Source organism: Elephantulus edwardii, unplaced genomic scaffold, assembly GCF_000299155.1.
Source record: "Elephantulus edwardii isolate Elephantulus edwardi_28Jun2011 unplaced genomic scaffold, EleEdw1.0 scaffold00129, whole genome shotgun sequence".
NCBI classification, from domain to species: domain Eukaryota; kingdom Metazoa; phylum Chordata; class Mammalia; order Macroscelidea; family Macroscelididae; genus Elephantulus; species Elephantulus edwardii.
Genome location: NW_006399879.1, coordinates 4,745,799 through 4,764,551, shown reverse-complemented (window position 1 = coordinate 4,764,551; position 18,753 = coordinate 4,745,799). Strand labels below are relative to the sequence as shown.

The window sequence follows — 18,753 nt, the reverse complement described above, 5'->3', positions numbered from 1 at the left end:
CACAGCATGACATCGAAAATCTACGCTGTCTTCTGTTTCCAACTTAAGGGGCAGGCCTCTGAGCTGCTGCTCCACCAAGGTGCCCTCGAAGATAGTAAACAAGAGAAGTTCTGCCTGCTACACATCACAATACATCTCCTGATTTCCAAAGTCTTGAGGAGTAATGATGTCAGTTTAAGGACTAAGGTGCATCTGATTCTGGCCATGGTCTTTCTGATCACTTGCTCTGCATCTGAGAGCTGGACAATGAATAGGGATGACAGAAAAATTGACGCCTTTGAGCTTGGTGTTGGAGAAGAGCACTGAATGGCCTAAAAAACCCCAAATACATCCTGGAGAGGGAGCGGCCAGAGTGCTCTTTGGAGGCAAGAATGATGAGGCTTCACCTCACATAGTGCAGGCATGCTGATAGGAGGGGCTGTTCGTTGGAGAAGGACTCGCGTGGGAAAGGGAGAGGGTCAACAAAGGAGAGAAGACCCTCAATGGGTCAACCCCAGGTGGACTGACACGTGACTGTCACAATGGGCTCTAATGTGTCAGGAGGCGTGGGGACGGCACAGGACAGGGCAGAGTTCAGATCTGTTGTTCACAGAGTTGCTATGCACTGTTCCCGACTCAACGACACCTAACAACAACACATCACAAAAGATTTTCATTCATTTTTATTTGTAATGGAAATCCGCACATCCCAAAATACCCAGACTGAAGTGTACCTTATTGTATGAGTTTGTTCTTGTCTATATGTACATTAAACTTTATTTTCTTTTTTCTTAGGGGAGAGCACAAACACAGTCCCCACTACCACAAATTACGCAGCAGAGTTTCCCACATTTTGGGAAAATGCAGGGGTCGGCACATCCGAAATGCCATGGACAAGCCTCGCCCTGGGAAAACCACCTTCACGATCATGGTATCTCCCCTGCCAGGGAAGTATTGTATATTAAACTTCACATTTTAAAAATACTGAGTGCATTGCTAAGATTCACAGCCTCACCGGGATGCACACACACTCCCCTAAAACGGCTGGAGGTGAAAGCAGAAGTCAGGTGAAGAGGCTTCGTTCCTCCCTGCAAATCTCTCAGCTCCCACAGCCATGAACCCAGCCAAGAGCCACATTCAGCAGTTTCCAACTGTTCTTCAAGGAGACCCAGCCTGACTGGCGGTGGTGGTTGTTAGGTGTCACTGAGAAGACTACAACTCACAGCACCACTATGAACGGATCTGAACCAGGCCCTGTCCTGTGCCATCCTCCTCAGCTCTAATGTACTTGCACCCACTGTTACGTGAAAATCCAACTCGTAGAGGGTCTGCCTCTTCCACTGACCCTCCACCTGGCTAAGCACGATGTCCACCTTGAGGAAAGCAAATTCCACTACTGAGACAAAAAGGTCTAAGATGAGCCTGACCTCCTGTTGGGTAGAATACAGGGCAGTGCCCGAGGGCTGCCTGGTATACAAGTGTCCAAAGGACATAGTTCAGAGGGACTTTACAGGACTCCTCCTGGCCAAGTGTGAGATTATTTGAGCATTAAAAGACATAAACTCAGAAGGCAGGAAGGGCCTTCTACCTCCCCTCTTTGAGAGCTCGGGATGACTCCCTCTCCTCTTCCTATCCTTGGCTGCCAGTTAGCTCTAGACACAGCTGACATCATGGATTTCAGAGACCTCAAGACCCTCCACGTCCCCAACCACCACTTGTCCACAAGAGCTCCATGGGGGGTACGTGCCATCACAAGCCGATGCGGTGGTGTCTGGAGCCACCGCGAGCCCATCACCTGTCGACCTGTGCCACGCTCTACGCTGGTATAAGCACATCAAGTCTCAAGAGAAGGAAAAGGTCAGAGTGCAGGAGTGGAGCCAGTCTGAGCCAAGTATGGCTTTGCTAATGTGGACGACACCACAGGAAGTGGAGCTTCAGACAGCAAAGATGACCATGACACTGACCTCCTCGGATCTAAGGAGGAGGAGGAGGAGAGTGAGGAAGTAAAGAAGAGAAGTAAGCTTCCACAGTACAAGCCAAATAAAGCAAAAACCCTGCACTTGTTGCCAAGTCTTCAATCTTACTAGACATGAAGCCTTGGGTTGATGAAACCGACACGGCAGGACTGGAAGAGTGCGTCAGAAGCCACTGCAGGTAGGATGTGGGACTAAGAAGCTTCCGTTACAGCACGTGGTTAAAGAGGATCAAGTTGGCGCAGGTATGCTGGACGACCAGATAACTGCCTTCAAAGACGGTGTGCAGTCCATGGAGGTGGCTGCTTCCAACACAATCTACAGTTATGGACCCGGAAGTTAAAACAAAAACTTTAAACCCAACCCACAAGCAGGCAGGGCCAGGGCAAAGGGAGCCTGGCAGTGAGAAGCCAGAGGACGTGGAGCTCTGCCACCGAAGGGACTGCAGGTCCTGTGACAAATTAGCGTCTGTACAAAGAGTTGAATAAAAAAACTTATCTTCTCTGTAAACTTCCACTTAAAACATAATTTAAGAAAATAATACTAAGTATTGGAATACAAAGATTTCTTTTTAAGCAGAAAGCTCATTTTAACAAAAAAAAAATTAAAACTTAGTTAAAAGAAAACCAATATAAAATTTTTTAAAATAATATAAATTAATGAAATTAAATTAATGAAACATAGGAAATACGATAAAAATGGACAAGTGCCGCTATGTAATACAGTAAAATAATTCAGACAGGATCATCAGGAAATTCTAAAACCATGAAGGGCAGGCTGTCCACACGGCCTGTGCTGATGCCAATGGTAACCTGTCCCTTTGCTCTGAGAGGACAGCTGGGACACACAGCTTTCCGATATCATAAAGTCAGAGGGACACTGATGAGGCGATCCACCACGTCACACAACCTTCCCCACTTCCCTTTGTCTTGGAAGAGGTGCCCCCCCCAGCTCTCTTCTCACCAGACATGCTCCCTTCCCCTGACTCCCCTCCTCCGGAACTTGCTTTTACTCATTCTGTTTTAAATTGGTTTGCTTATAAAGTCTGTATACACTGTGCTTCATCCAATCATTCTCATGCATTATGGTTGGTTTGTTTTTGTTTTTTGTTTTTTTTTTGGTGAGAAAAATTTCTATTTAGAATTAGCCTGCTGGACTCAGTTTAGATGATGCCAGTTTTGTTGGCAACATCCAAAGCATCACAGTCAGGAGCAAGTCGAACACAGGCCTTCTTCTCTCCATCAGAACTAATCAAAGTGTTGACCTTGGCCACATCAGTGTCATAGAGCTTCTTTACAGCTTGTTTGATTTGGTGCTTGTTGGCCTTGACATCCACAATGAACACAAGCGTGTTGTTATCCTCTATCTTCTTCATGGCTGACTCGGTGGTCAGGGGAAATTTGATGATGGCATAGTGGTCAAGCTTGTTTCTCCCGGGGGTGCTCTTCCGGGGGTATTTGGGCTGCCGTCGGAGTCTCAGCGTCTTAGGCCTCCGGAAGGTGGGTGACGTGCGGATCTTCTCCCTTTTTTTTGGCCGTGGATGCCCTCCAGGACGCCTTCTTGGCCTTTAATGCCTTTGCTTTGGCTTCAGTTTTGGCAGGGGCGGGGCTTCCTTCTTTGCTTTTGGCGCCATCTCCGTAGAAAGCACATTATGTTTTATAAAAGTGATCACCACTGGACCTTGTCCGTCACCATCCTGTCTTTTCACCTGGGTCCTTCCCATTTCATTCACCCCCTCCTTCCACCCTCCACACTGTGCAACCTGGTGGTTTCACTCCTACCTGTCCTCACCCCCCTGAGTTCCCACACGTTTTACTAGTTATCCTTCTGTTTTTACAATAATGGTCTTGGGCAGTAATTGTCCTTATGAGACTGTGCTAGTTCACTCAGCATAATGCTCTCCAGCCTCTCCCAAGTTAACGTATTTTTCAGAATTGTTGCTCCTGCGTGCTGCATAGTATTCCACTGTGTGAATGTACCACAATTTCTCAATCCATTCGGTTGTGTTTGGACATCTGGGCTATTTCCATGTTCTTGCCATTGTGAATAATGCTGCTATGAACCTGGTGTACAGATCTCCATTTGTGTCTCAGTTCTAATCTTCTTGGCATATATTCCTAGTAGTGGAATAGCTGAGTCATACGGAGTTTCTTTGTTCAACTTTTTGAGGAAACGCCAAACTGTCTTTCAGAGTGGTGGCACCATTTAATAATCCCACCAAGAGAGTATGAGAGTTCCCACATCTCCACATCCTCTCCAACATTCACTGCTTTCTGTCTTGTTAAACTCTGCCACTGCTACTGGGGTAAGATGACATCTCATTGTGGTTTTGATTTGCATCTCTCCTACTGCCATGATTCTGAGCATTTCTTCACGTGCCTGTTGGCCACCTCAATGTTTTTCTCTGCCATGTCTTTTGCCCATTTTGTAACTGGGTTATTAGTCTTTTTCTTCTGGAGGCCCAGGAGTATTCTGTAAACTTTTGTTATGAGATTTTTGTCTGAAATGGTCTTGCCAAATGTTTGTTCCCTGTCTGGAACTTTCTTTTAAATGCACAACCTCAGTCTTCTCCAGTTGGTCTCTTGTGATTACAAGGGCCACCCTGCCCTGGATCCCCAATGCCAGGAGAAACAGATGAGTGGACTGTACTGTGAGGTGGGCACAGCCCAGCCCCGACCCGCAGGTACTCAGAAGTGAGTGACCAGAGCCTCACTGCAAGGTTCCAAGTTTGAGCCCCTTCGTGCAAAGTCACAGCTCACGTGGAACTGCTGACCGGCATCTGACCCCCAGGAAAGAGAAGAGCACACACAGTGCTCTGCAGGACCAACCCCACATCAGGGGGGTCGTGACGACCAGAGACAAGACAGGGAGTGCTGATCCGGACTAGACGGACCACCTGAAGCCGCACCACAGCCAAACCGTGCACCCCAGATCAGATCCCAAAGCAAAGGGCTGGGCGCGGCGCTCTGGAGACAAGTGGGGAAACCAAAGTAAAGACAACAGTGCCAGATGATGCGACTGACGTGCCGTTTCCTAGGTGTGCCTGGGGGGCGAGGGGGTAGGAACTGTCCTCGTTCTCAGCAAATCCCACGGATGTATTCAGGGGTGAAGTGCCTCTCTTTACATGGGTTGATTCAAGGTAACAGGTTTTTGTAGATAAGGCCTTTCTAGCTCTGAACTTAAAAACTAATATGTTGGGCTGCAGCCCCCAATAATAAAACTGATCTGTTTTACATTTTGCCAAGACTGGTCAGCCTATATGCAAATAGCCACATACAACTACTCAACAGGATTTGCTTATGTAAGATGCCAGGCCAAGATCGGTTTTCGAGAGCCGTGTAGAGAGGGAGGAAAAGATGTGACACACTGGAGATGGCAGGGAGCCACCAAGGGAGGCTGCTGAGGGGCTGAGACCCACACAGGCCAGGAGCACGCAGCGTCCTCCTGAAGGGAGACTTTGCCTCCACATTTCCTCGTCACCCTGCATCACACCTCTCCGTAATATACATTGAACCCAGAGTGTGGCCTGTGTTTCTCCCACTAACCGCAAGTACAACATTCCTAGGAAACCCTTTCATAAGCCAAGTGTGAAGTGAAGCTTCCATTACCATTAATTTGTCTGAGAAAAATACCGACGCATTCGCACACTCAAAGTATAACCTACCAAATCTTATCCAATAATGATGCACAAAACCTCAAATGAGACCAGCCTCTCATGCTGAAACGCAGAGTTCAAAGCTTGGTGGCTTTGTTGCTGAGAAGCCGGGCTGAGTTCCTGAGGCAGGAGCTTGGGGTGCCCTCACCAATCAGGGCACAGGGCCCCCCTAACACTCAGTGTTAATTTCACTTTTTGGTTTTTTGGTGTTGTGGGGGTTTTTTTGCTAGTTTCACTTTTCACCTCTTTTGGTAAAAGCAAAAACTCTTAAATTCTTGTTAGCGCAAACTTGTATTAATGCAGATCTTTCAAGAACGGGAAGTGGTGTGAAGTGAACATTCAGAGAGCAGGAGGACCCCACAGGCCTGACACCCGACATGGCACTGGGACACTCCAGGGCTCCCCTGCCGTCCCCGAGCCAGGGAACCAGAGCTTTCCAAACAGATCCACGTCACAGACATTGAACGGCAAGATAAGCAGGGCCCCAAGGTAAGTTACTGACAAAAAGGGCTATTTTCAGAACACAAGCAGAGCACAGACAATAAAAATTCCAGGTTTAAAAACTCAGAAAAGGGGTTAATAACAATCTCTAACACGGAGTCCTCGCGACTCAGAGCACAAGGCTCCTCTGCACAATGTCACCCCAGTGTGTGCTTAGACGTGCAGGACCCTGGGAGGCAGCGAGGAGCCTGGTGTCAACACAGCAGCCTCGAGCACCGGGGCTGAGGACACCGCGCTAGAGAAAAGGGTCCAGAAGTACAGGCTACACCTGCCCACAGGGGAGAAGGCAAACAACGGTCGTTAGGTGCTGTCAAGGCATCAATGGCTGAGTGACCCGATGAACAACAGCCTCATCCTCACCCTGACACACCTGGGCCCACTGCCGCCGTCACTGCGTCAATCACCTCGCTGATGAGAGTCTGCCGCTCTTTTGCTAACGCTCCACCTTTCTGAGCAAGATGTCCTTCCCCAAGGACCGGCCCTCCCAACAACAGCTCCAAACATGTGGCATGAAGCTTTACCACCTTGGCCTCCAAAAAGCAAGCTGCCTGCACTCTTTCCAAGACACGTTTGTTCGCTCTGGCAGTCTGCGGGATATTTCTCTTCTCAAAACTCCACAGCTCAAAGGCAATGATTCTTCTCCTGTCATCCTTAGTCACTGCCCAAATTTAAAACGCAGATACCAAATAACTGAAAAGACTTGGCCGGAATCAGATATGCCTTAGTCTTTAAACTGAAATCACTGCTCCTTAACGCCTTGCAGAAGTCCTTGACAGTAGATTTATCCAATACAACTTCTGATTTCTTTACTGCTGGTGCCAAAGGTGTTGACGGTAAATGCAAGGCGCGTGAAATCATTGACAACAATGATTATTTCTCCATCTTGTCATGATACTGTCTACTGGCCCAGTGTTAAGGATCTGTCTTCTTGATGTCAAGAAGTAATCCATGTTGAAGGCTGTAGTAGTCTTTTATCTTCTACACCAAGTGCTTCAAATCCTCTTCACTTTCAACAAAGTTATCGCATGTTGTTGATGAGTCTTCCTCTGATCCCAAGGCCACACTCTTCTTCATAAAGTCCAGCTGCTTGATTAATTTGCTCAACATACTGAGACTCCGGAAACCCTATGAACCTGGAGAGAGGATGAAAGGCACCCAAGCGTCGAGGACTCTCCTTCACAGGGTCGCTATGAGTCGCCTGCGACTCCAAGGCACTTAACAACAACAACAAATGTTTAGTTAATCTGCTCTTTTATCATTAGTGTTTAATGCCTCAAACCTATTCATTAGACAGCCGGTCTTAAATTCCTATGCAGTAAACTCAAGGTCATGATTTTGGTTCCTGGGGACTTTTATATTTTCTTCAGCTTCAATTTGAACTTGTTGTTTTGCTATATGCCACGGCGTCAGAACTGACCCAGACCTGACCCTCCAGTGGGTTTTCAGAGGCAGTAATCGCACAGGCAAGATTGTCCACCCTCCTCCGGCAGAGCAGGTGGATCTGAACCTCATGCTTGCAGGATCGCAGAAGTCACTGACGGTCTGGGCCACGGTCGGCACCTGGCTAGTTTTAACTGCTGACAATGACCTTCTCCAACCATTTTCTTGCACAGACATAGTTCATCTGATTCCTGTGTAGTCCATCAAGTGAGTAGACACTATGTTTTTTAGTTTTTATTTTTGGGGTAGTTTTTTTATCCCATGTTCACCCCACACCTACTCATCACTGCTTTTTTAAAGAAGATATCTGTAAGAATGAAGCAGTTACTGTGTAAAAGTCAGTCACCTGACCATCGGCCTCACCGCTGTCACTGAGTCCTAATTTCCAACTCCGTATCTTTCTTTAGGGGAGTTCATGATGGTTAAGGAATTGTACTGCCAGAGGCAGGGGGTTCCAATCCACTAGACGCTCTGTGAGCCAACGATGGGCAACGCCCTCCCCTGCGATTCCCGCCTCTGAAAACCCACCGGTGGCTCGGCTCCAGTCGGTTCTGCCTTAACGAGGCGGCGCACTCCACTGTTTCCCGCGTCTGCATTTCAGTCGTCAGTGATCCTGACTGCATGCTTGGTCCGCTCCATACTGCACAAGGTGGGAAAAGTCCTCGGTTCCTGACTCTCTGGTTCTTGTTAGTGGACACATTGGAACAATGGTTTCTTCAACAGTCTTTCCTTGTAGACGTAAGAATATTCTACAGGATAACTTATTTCTAAGACTGAAAACGTTTTAATGAAGTTAAAGTTAAGGCAACTGACCTTGAGAGTTGGAACAAGGAGATATTCAAAAGACCCTTTCAGCTGCACAGGTCTAAGGGATTACGACAGCAGGCACATACATAAAGTTCAAGATCCCAGGTGCCGAAAGACAAAGCATCGATGATCCTCTGTGCACATAATTGGCCCTGGAGTCATGAGGGACAAGTCACCTGCTTTTTCAGGCTTTGTGTGCGGGAGCATGCCAGGTTTTAGACAAGCAGAGGCTCAGACCTCCATCAGATGCTGCCCTCTTCCTGTGCCCACCAGCCCAGTGATGAGGGTCCACCACTTACAAAGCAGGCCAGCCCAAGTTCTGACCCAGTAGATACACTTCAGGAGCGAGGCTCCCTAAAGTCACTCTGAGGGGACTCACTCAATTCGGGCCAGCCAAGAGTGTGTCAAGTCCTCTGTGCCAGACAGGTGAGGTCGCACACTGGAAGCTTCGGCACCGTGAGTCCTTGTGGAGTATGCGTAAGAACCTGCACCTCAAGGCCAAGGCCATCGACTCAGAGGAGGGCTCAGGAGGTCACACGCTAGGAGCTTCTGCACCACTATGAGCCCTTGTGGTACATGCATGAACCCCCACGTCTCACGGCCAAGGGCAGTGACGCAGAGGAGGCCCAGCAGGGCATAGGCAGAGCCACACACTGCCATGATAAAAGCACGGTGGGTCCAAACAAAGTACTCTTGGTCCTGAACCAGGGCCTTCTGGAGTCTGTCTGCCAGAGAAGCCCCTCTGTGCACCAGTACCCAGCTCCAGGCCCCTGTGCCAGCCAGCACATGCACACAGCTACAGACGCTGTCCAATGAGGAGCTGTGCCGGCTGACGGGCCGTGGCACTGAACTTAGCACAGTTCACCAGCCTGAGGACCAGGGAAGACATACAGCCCATGCACCAGTGGGGGCCACACAAAGCCTGGCTGGACACCAACTGTGGCTCTCATCCTAAGCCACTGCAGGTGTACAGGGCACACAGGCACTTCATTTACTCAGCTCCAACGCAAAACCTCTCACCTTCCTCAAATTTTATTCTAGAACTTTTCGGGAGAATCTCAAACCACTTCATCTTTTGGTTACTTCTGTTCCAAAAATACATTCATGCATTATCCAATTATCACTTGTTCTAACCTATATGGACAACATATTACATTCTTTTTTTTAATAAAGCAAAGATAAATTTATTAGAAAAGATATTTCGCACAGAGCGAGATGGATTCTCCTGAGTTAAGATCTGCGTATCACAGTCTTAAATCTATTCTTCAACTATTCTCTGTGAACACTAAATTCTCCAATGTCCTGAGACCAGAGATGACAATTCCAGGATTTCTACCTCATGACACATGTCTAATAATACAAACCTAGACAGTTTGAAACTCAAATTTAATATGAAATACTATTTCTGCAAATCACACTGGAGTAAGAAATCACTGTAGAACTAAATAATACTAATAATACAATGTGGAAAAACACAAGGTAAAGACTACTCATTAATGTCTAAATGCAGACAGGTGTGTGGACTATCCACCAAGAGAAGCAGGAATGCAGCACTGCGGACGCGATCACTAACTTGAATGGCAGCAATAAACTGCAACAGGGGCACCTAAGGGAAAAAAGAAGACCAGAAGTAGCTAAGACCAGAAGTGGATGACAGAACACCGGCTAATGCCGTAATACCTTTAAGCTTGGTACAGGTGTGGAGGAGCGGGTCGGCAGACACCATGCACGGCCACCAAGGGTAACCGGACACTTTAGACCACACCAAATCTCCAATGTTGTACTTCAGAAGATGGTCTCTGTCTCTGCTGATGCTTGGACAAGAGTCTTTCTTGGCTGGGATCTGAAAATTGAACAAGGGACAAATAATTAACATCCAATGACTACCACTAAGTCAGCCTCTTACGCACAGGGAAGTAAAAGGGTTTAAGACACACAGTCACAGGCGCACTCACAGAACCCTAAGAAAGGGGCACGCTCCCACCCTGCTAGTTTTAATTCCTACCCTAAGTACCACTCCACGCTTGCTGGTCTCTGCTTGTCTTCAACACAAGAGCCAGCAGGGTGCCTGGTACCCAGTGGGAGCTCACCATCATGAAGATCTCTCCTTTACTCCACTTCTCAGGCCTGTGGGGGGTCTCTAAGAGTGCTTCCCCGACCTGGTGGCAAGAAACTGTCACAGTGTCCTGAATGCACACTGGGAGCCCACACGTCTGGCTATCAGTGCTCTGCAACAGTTACCCAACAGGAAAGGACCCAGGTGTCAAGGGCACCAGGAAGAGCTTCACCTGTCCTCCAACGCATCATGTGGGCTCAGAACCTTCATTTTTCATCTTTAGAATGGGGTTGGTCATGAGAACTGAAAAGTCTGCTCTCCGCCAACAGAATTCTTTAACTGCCTCCTCCTTCCCAGAGCTTAGCCCAGACTCAAAGGCAGAGGTGAGAGAGGAGGGCTTTCTCTTTCCTTAACTGAATGAACCCAATAACCCTTCCCACTTCAGGTTTACGACAGAAAGGTCATCATCATTTAATTTAACTGGGTAACATAAAATTATATAGCATAGGGCAGCAACTAAAAGAACGTCTGGCAGACCTAAGTATGAATTTCTGATTCGATGCTTAGGCAAACTATTAAATATCTTTGAGCCTCAGTTTCCTCATCTGTAAAATGAGGAATGCTGTTGTTGTTGTTTTGTGCCACCGCCTCGGAACGGACTCACAGCCGACCCTCCAGTGAGTTTTCAGAGGCAGTAAATCAAGTAAGAGGAGACTGCTCACCGTTCTCTGGCTAAGAAGCTGTGGATGTGGGCTGCAGCACAGCTTCTTCCCGCTAGAGCTCCCTAAAGGCGGCTTCCAGGCCCCACATTTCACTAGGTTCTTATAAAGACCACACCCACAGGGCCGACTGGTCAAGGTTCAGAGTTGCTATGAGTTGTACTCAAAAGCACCTAACAAAAATATGGTGCTGGGGGTTGGAAGACTTAACGAGAGTTCAAAAACCAGGAGTCTGGAGAGGAGGGAGAAAATGTGCAACAACAGTAAAAACAAGACTGCAGTCCTCAAAATATTCCACAGCCCCCATTTGTCTATTTATAGTGTCATGTGAGCTACACACAGCTTTCTGGGACAAGCACTGCCACCTCCTTTCTGCAAATGGGAGAGCTGAAATTCAAGTAGTTAACCTGGGTTTAAACAAGCCAAATGGATAAGCTGAGCATCAAAACCAGGTCATGCATCCTGCATGAAAGCGACCATGAGGACGTCAAAAACCACACTATCAGCCCCGAGTACGCATGAGGTCTCTCAGAACTGACCACTGTCATTAAATTAGTAAGAGTTAAACAGTAAACAGCTCCCAGGCACTCAAAAAAAGGGCATTTATTTTAAGTCTTTGGTGCCTTTGGTACCACTTTAGGAATTCCAAAGAAACTTCTGCCTTCCTTGCCACCCCTCCCTCCAAAAAATAAAATGTGTCAACTCTAATTTTAAACCAAATAGTCCAACTTGGGTGATTAACACCAACTCCAAAGTGGCCCCCTTTTCCTGCTCTGGCCTGTAGAACCCCAGGGGCAGGTGGGTGCAGTGTTGTCTGGCACTAAAGGCTAAGTGCACAAGCTTAAGGGCCCCAAGACGTCCCCCCAATGCTGCACTCAAATCAAGCACATGCACACAGGCTGGGCGCCAGCACGATGGCTGATTCAAACATCCCACCCTCATCTCGCGTAAGGGCCTCAGCAACTTTTTGGGAAGAACCACAGAAGTCTGATCTCACAGAGATCACAGCCTTGGAAATCCTGAGTCAGTTTTACCTGTCCCATGAGGTCGCTACCAGTCTGAACTGACCTGGTGGCCAACATTTATTTAAGGTTCCGACAGGGTGACACCACCAGCTAGAAAGAAACAGACCTGCCCGGGGCTCTTGACTTCAGGGAGAGTTCTCCACCCTGGCCTTGGACGAATATGTCCCTGTCCCTTTATACTGTCAGTACTGGGCTCGTGCTACCAACCAACAAGAAAACCCAGGCCCAGGCCCAGCCTCAAGGGGTCAAGCCAGGCGCTGGAGCACCTGCTGAGGAGACAGGACAGGTGAGGGGGCGGACAGGGACCAGTGGGGGCAGGACAAGGACATGGGCACTTCTGTTTCCCACTTGTTCCAAGCCATGGATTTAAGAGCTGGCAATCTCCACATCCCCCATGACCACGGGGCTGAAGGGTGGGGTGGTATGGTGCTCACGGCTGGCACAGCCATCTCTAGAGAGAAGTCATCTCACCACAGACTCAACAAGTGGCATGCTGGCTCAGTGGCGTGCCACACAGTGCACAATCCACGCCACGCCGAGCCCAGCCCACAGCCCAGGCTCAGGCAGTGTCAGCCACGTGTGACAGCCTCCCTGCGGGCAGCACCGCGTCCAGTCCTACCGACTCCACGGCACCGGCTGCTGTGCCCTCAACACCTGCCTCGTCTTTATGTCCTTAACCTAATTCCAGAAGAATTCCTTCAATACCTTTTTGTCTGCTGGACTTGAGATCTTGGATACGAGAGCTGCTTCAACAAGGTCCTGCTCCAGGAAGGAGTCATATTTTATGCTTCTTTTTCTGCTCCGTCTTGCCTTGTTTTCCGATTTTTGTACATTTTCTTCTGCTTGGGACACATCAGCTGCAGTGTCACCACAAATAGAAGATTCAAAGAGAGGTTTCCCATTCATGTACGTTTTAGTGATTTTCAGCTTGATTTCTGGAGAGCCATTTTTCACAGGGGTAGTGTTAGGTGGAGTTCCAATCCCTTTCACTTCCTGGGACTCAAAGCGCAATTTGGCGTCATGAGCGCCAGGTTCGCCATTGAACACACGAGAAGTGAGGTCTTTCAACTTCTCAGCCGGGATAAAAGGAAGTGCATCGTGGCCATTAAATCTTTGCATGGCCCCCTCTTGCAGGGTGGTAGAAAGCTGGGCTTTGCTGAGGAATACAGAACATTCACGATTCACTTCACAGTTCTGAGTCTTTCCATTCGTACTGCCGACGATCTCCGGGGCCTGCTTCATCTTTATGCACTCGACAACCTTCTCAACAGAAAGAGGAGCTTTTTAATGCTTAAGTCCATTCAGCCCAGATGCATCCATCCTTAGAACACTACAGCATTGCAAAAGAGAAAAAAGAAAAGGCAACACGTTACATTTAACACCAAAATTAGGTATTCTGATACCACTATAGCTTTGCATGCATTTTTTAAGCAATTTATGATATTTTATATAATAATCTGGGTCTTAGGAGATGGCTCTAGCATCACAAAATACCACAGAATCACAAAATGATTATATTGAAAAGAAAGCAAGCCAGGAATTAAAAAAATTAGAAATTGGTCACAGGCACTGAGCTCAAATCGTGCCTCTTCCACAGCCCACGGTTCAGGTGAGTTGGCCATGGACGTCTAAGTGTTTCATCATCCTAGGACAGCAGACACCCACCTGTCAGTACATTAAAACCTTAAAAAATGCAGCGTCAATGTGGAAAAGGCAGCTAGCACAATGCCAGGCCTGTGCCAAAAGTGGGGAAAAGGTCAAGAACAAAGCCAAGAGTAACAGGAAAGGCGCATGGCCGTCTTCAGTCAGCTGGCAGCGACACCAAGGTTAAGCCAGATCTCACCAAACCTGCAGAGTGCAGGCAGTCCTCGACTCACGAAGTACCGAGCACGTTAGTAATAAGTAGCCTGGGAATACAGCAGTCACAGTGCTCAGCTAATAACCCAAAGTGGGTGGTTCAAACCCACTAGCCACCCTGTGAGATAAAGGCCTGGCAGCCCGCTCTGTAAAGGTTCGCAGCTTCGGGAACCGTCGGGGCAGTTCTACTCTGTGGATGAAGTCATCATGGAGTCCAGCACCTGGGTGCGGCTGTCGATATAGCTGATCTAGGACTTACAGTGTGGCGGGTGTCCTTAAATGTTCCCATGCACACTGAATTTATAAAGAGAATAAAACGCAGTAAAAGCAAAAAGATGCCATTTCCATCAGAGCCTACTGAGAATGGAGTCAGGTCAAGGGCAGCCAGTCGGAAGTCGGGGCTGCCTATACTAGCTCTGGGCTGGCTGAGCAGAGACAAAAGCCAACAGTTACATAGTGAAATAACATTCGGTCAGTCCTGGCTTGTGCTCGCTCGCCTAGCTGCTGTCCCCATGCCAACCTCTCCCTGCTCCACAGCAAACACTGGTGATAAGGAACACTGGAAGGCCATTCAATTTAGCTAGCTACCGCCCAGAGAGTCACTAGGTGCAAGCACCCTGCTGTGCACTGGGAGACGACAGTCCCCCTGTGGCCCCGGCAGCTGAGACCCATGCGGGCTGTGATGAGCCTGAGGAAGTCTTCTGGCTGCAGAACGCTGCTGAGCTGCCCCACTCCCCGGTCAGCACATCACTCAAATCAAGGGCAGGAACCCTAAAGGGCTGGCAGGCATGAGCCACAGGCAGGCACCCACTCAGGCGGAGACATCCAGTGAGAGCCTGCTCTTCGACAAACACAGTCCTTGGAGAAGGTAGTTATCAAAGGCTGGGGAGACAGTAACAGGAACTGCAGATGCCCACTGATGGACCATAGAGGCTCCCAACCAAGGACCATCCTGCACTCCCAATGACATCAACTCCACAGCATACGCTAACAACAGAAACGCTTCTGACTGTCACCTTGTTACATGCGTCTCGTGTATCACAGAAGATGCCAGCGCTGTGCTACAGTAGACAGTACCCAACAACAACTGTATCTAGTGGGCAGAGGTCAAGAATGCTGTTAAACATCCCACAAGATAGCCTTGGCAATGAAGTATCTTCCAGCCCAAACTGTCACCAGTGCCAATGCTGCGGAGCTCGGAAAAGGAGCAGTAAAGAGTGCTAGTGTCTGCCACAGCGAAGAAAGGGGTGTGTTTAAAACAGCTTCACGGTCTAATTTAGGTCAACGAGCCCAGATCAAGTCTAGGGAGAGAGCTCTGTTAGCCTAGTATTAAGAGGCTGTGCTGCAATCTCAAAAGCACAAAGTTCAAATCCACCAGGCTGGTGAACAGGAGAAGGATAGGTAATCTCCTCCCATATGATTTACTGCCTCTGAAAAGTGCTGGACAGTCAGCTATGGGTCAGTTCCAACTTGACGGCACCTAACAACAAGTGTGAAGTCTGTAGGGAGCTGGGCTGCTAACTCAAAGGCCACACTTCTCTGATGGTTCAAATCCGGGAAGAAAGAAGGTAAATCTCCTCCTGTGCAATTTACATCCTCCAAAACCCAACGAGGGACACCTGTAGGTGAGTTCTAACTCAACTGCAATGAGAGAGACAGGGGGCTGAGCAGTGAGAGAGAGGGAGGGAGCCACGCAGAGAGAGGTAAAACCTAACACTATGATCCACATAAGAAGGCTTAGTCTGACCCACATGCATTAAAACAAAGACAAAGCAGAGGCGCCTCCTCCCCCGAGAAGGCACAGGACTGCCTAGAAACCAGCCATCACACAGGCAGCCTCCACACACTCTGCACCAAACAGAAAACTCAACCAGCCAGAAAGCAACCACAAGGGGGAAACAGGATGGGCGCGAATGCCCGGGAGGAAGAACCCTTCTTGGCGAGTTCCTGGGGTCTGATAGCTTTGGGCCTGGGGAGAGTGAAAAAGTGGAGCAGCTGTAAAAGAGGAGAAAGCCCCCAAAATGAGAGATCTGCAGCAGGAGAGCCCCCAGTTCTGCAAATGTCTACTGTCCAAACGTCAAGCTGACACGTGTGGGACTGACTCAAGACAGTCTAACTTAAAAGTAACTGAAAAGGATTCTTGCCAGACAAGAACAAGCCGATTCTTTTCCACACACTGCTGGTGCGGAGTGCTGTGAGTCGGCACCCACCCACAGCTGACCCTCCAGTGGGGTAAGGCTGTAAATCACAGGAGAGACCGCCCATCTTTCTCCCTCGGAGTAGGTGGCGGAGTCGAACTGCGAACTTTTGTGCTGGCAGGACAATTCCTTACCACTAAGCCACCAGCGCACCCTCCACACTGTTCTTGGGGCCCTTTAAGTCAGCTCTGGCACTTACTTTTGACACTCAGCAACTTCAAATGCAACAGAAGCAAGCCCCGCCCACTGCGGCAACCCCTGTGCTGGCCCCACTCACTGAGGGTCTTCCTCTCTTTCACTGACCCTCGACTTGTTCCAAGGATGATCGCTGACTACATAAAAGCACAAACTGCTAACACCACCAACTGGGATCTTTACCTCTGCAATGACCATTTCTAAGGTTTTATTTCATTTGCTTCAATGACTTTTTATGTGAAACAACAAAGGAACCAGAGACAGGGACACTGGTCCTGTTTTACAGCAACTCTTCTAGACTCCACACCTAGGAAATGCTAGCGGCAGGGGTGAAAAGCCCTGGAAATGCATCAGACTGCCCCCCACCACTAACTCACCCTCAGTAAACACCTGGAGGTTCCAAGTACTTACACACACTCCCATTCTGCACCTCAGAGGCATGGCGACTGAGAAGACATCAAGGTGGGAAGGGACTTGCCCAAAGTCCTAAAGCTAGAGATCAGTATCCCATGCCCAGCAGTCACGCTCCAGGCGTTGCTCCTACGAGGTCTATCACAAGATGAGCAAAAAGAGAGTCATTTCTACTCGATCTCCAAGCTTCAGACCATTAACCTCTTCCTTTCCCAAGAGACAAATCTCCTCACGAATATACTCCGCTCCATCAACACATAACTGGGGAGGGAATTTTACAGTTAGGTAAATATTATCCAGTTAACTTTCCTTTACAAATTGGCAGATCAACAGATCTTTACTTCTCCACACTGCTATGCCTAAATGCAGTTCTTCAGCCTTTTCAGCTGAGATGTATTATTCATCATGCAAATATATCATTTCTATTATCCAAGTAAACATTAAGTATCATTAATAACACATGCAAGCAAAATATTGCTGAGGAGCGTCCAAAAATAGCCAGAACAGTAGAGTGAGAGGGAATTGTCACAAATTCAAGTAGGATTTAGAAGAGGAATACCATTACTGATATCAGGTGGCTTCTGGCTGAAAGCAGAGAATACCGTAAAAGTACTTTGTGCTTTATTGACTATGCAAAGGTATTTGACTGTGTGGATCAAAAGAAAATGTGGCTAACATGGAGAAGAATGGGAGTCCCAGGACGCTTAATTGTGCTCATGTGAAAGCTATGCTTTGAGACCAAGAGGCTGCTGTCGGAACAGAGGAAGGGAACACTGCATGGTTTAAAATCAGTAAAGGTGTGTGTCAAGGCTGAATCCTTTTTCCATACCTAATCAATCCTTATGCGGAGCAAATCCTTCAAGAAGCTAGACTCTAGGTATGGCATCAGGATCAGAGGAAGACTCAGAAAACAATCCACATTACGTAGATGACACAATCTCGCTTCCTTATGGGAGGAGGACTTGAGCTTACTGACGATCAGTGACTACAGTAAATGACGTATCAAGGTCAAGAAGACAAAAATTCTCACCACTAGACCAATAGGAAACATCCTAAGAGATGGAGAAAAGAATTAAACTGTCAACGATTTCATCTTACTTGGATCCATAATAAACACTGTTGGTACCAGCAGTCAGGAGATCAGGAAACATACTGCACTGGAAAGTCTGTTTGTCAGGGATCTCTCCAAATTACTGAGGAGCAAGTGTCAGTCTGAAGAAGATTTAGGTGAGTCTGATTCAGACCATGGTCTTTTCATTCACTTGCTATGCATCAGATAGGTGCACAATGAAGAAGCAGGGCAGAAGAAGCAGTGATGCTTGAGAAGTTGTGTTGGTCGGCCAGGGGACAGACTGCCAAAACTACAGTGTGTCCTTTGTACCTACTTCCTTTCTGTCTTTTTCCGGTGTCCAAGATGTCAAAGTGGGGACACAATGGGTTCTCCGGTGCAAAATTCTGGATTTCCCTGGGTCTTCTGGTAGGAGCAATGATCAACTGTGCTGACAACACTGGAGCCAAAAATCTATACACCATTTCTGTGAAGGGGACCAAGGGCAAGCTGAACAGACTCCCACTGCATGGGGATGGACATGGCCATGAAAGAGAAACGAGAGCTGAGGAAGAAGGTACATCCAGCAGTGGTAACATGACAGCCAAAGTCATCCTGGAGAAAATATGGGCTGTTTTTTTTTTTGAAGATTATCCAGAAGTCATAGTAATTAAAGCTAAGATGAAAGGTTGTGCCACCACTAGACCTGCTGCAAAGGAAGTATGCAGACTTGGGGCCCAGGATTGCACCCAACGCTGGCAGCATCACATGATTCTCCAGAGTATTTGTAAAAAAATTAAAAAGTCAGCACAATTAAAAATGTATTTGATTCAGGCCACAATCTTCTCAATTACTTGCTATGCATCAGCTGGACAATGACTAGAACTGA

General features: G+C 47.9%; 1 protein-coding gene and 1 pseudogene across 1 annotated transcript in view; one reads left to right on the top strand and one right to left on the bottom strand.

Annotated features, from left to right (window-relative positions):
* WHSC1 (Wolf-Hirschhorn syndrome candidate 1) overlaps window positions 1-13,427 on the bottom strand; it is a 51,579-nt gene extending 38,152 nt beyond the window's left edge. Inside the window, exons 1-2 of the mRNA XM_006893603.1 lie at window positions 12,861-13,427; window positions 10,036-10,198 (exon numbers count right to left, since the gene is read on the bottom strand). Coding sequence (XP_006893665.1) covers window positions 10,036-10,198; window positions 12,861-13,397 — 700 coding nt within the window. The 5' untranslated portion in view covers window positions 13,398-13,427. The remainder of the gene's footprint in view (window positions 1-10,035; window positions 10,199-12,860) is intronic.
* A 4,803-nt stretch (window positions 13,428-18,230) lies between these two features.
* LOC102848708 lies at window positions 18,231-18,636 on the top strand (annotated as a pseudogene).
* The last annotated feature ends 117 nt before the right edge of the window (window positions 18,637-18,753 follow it).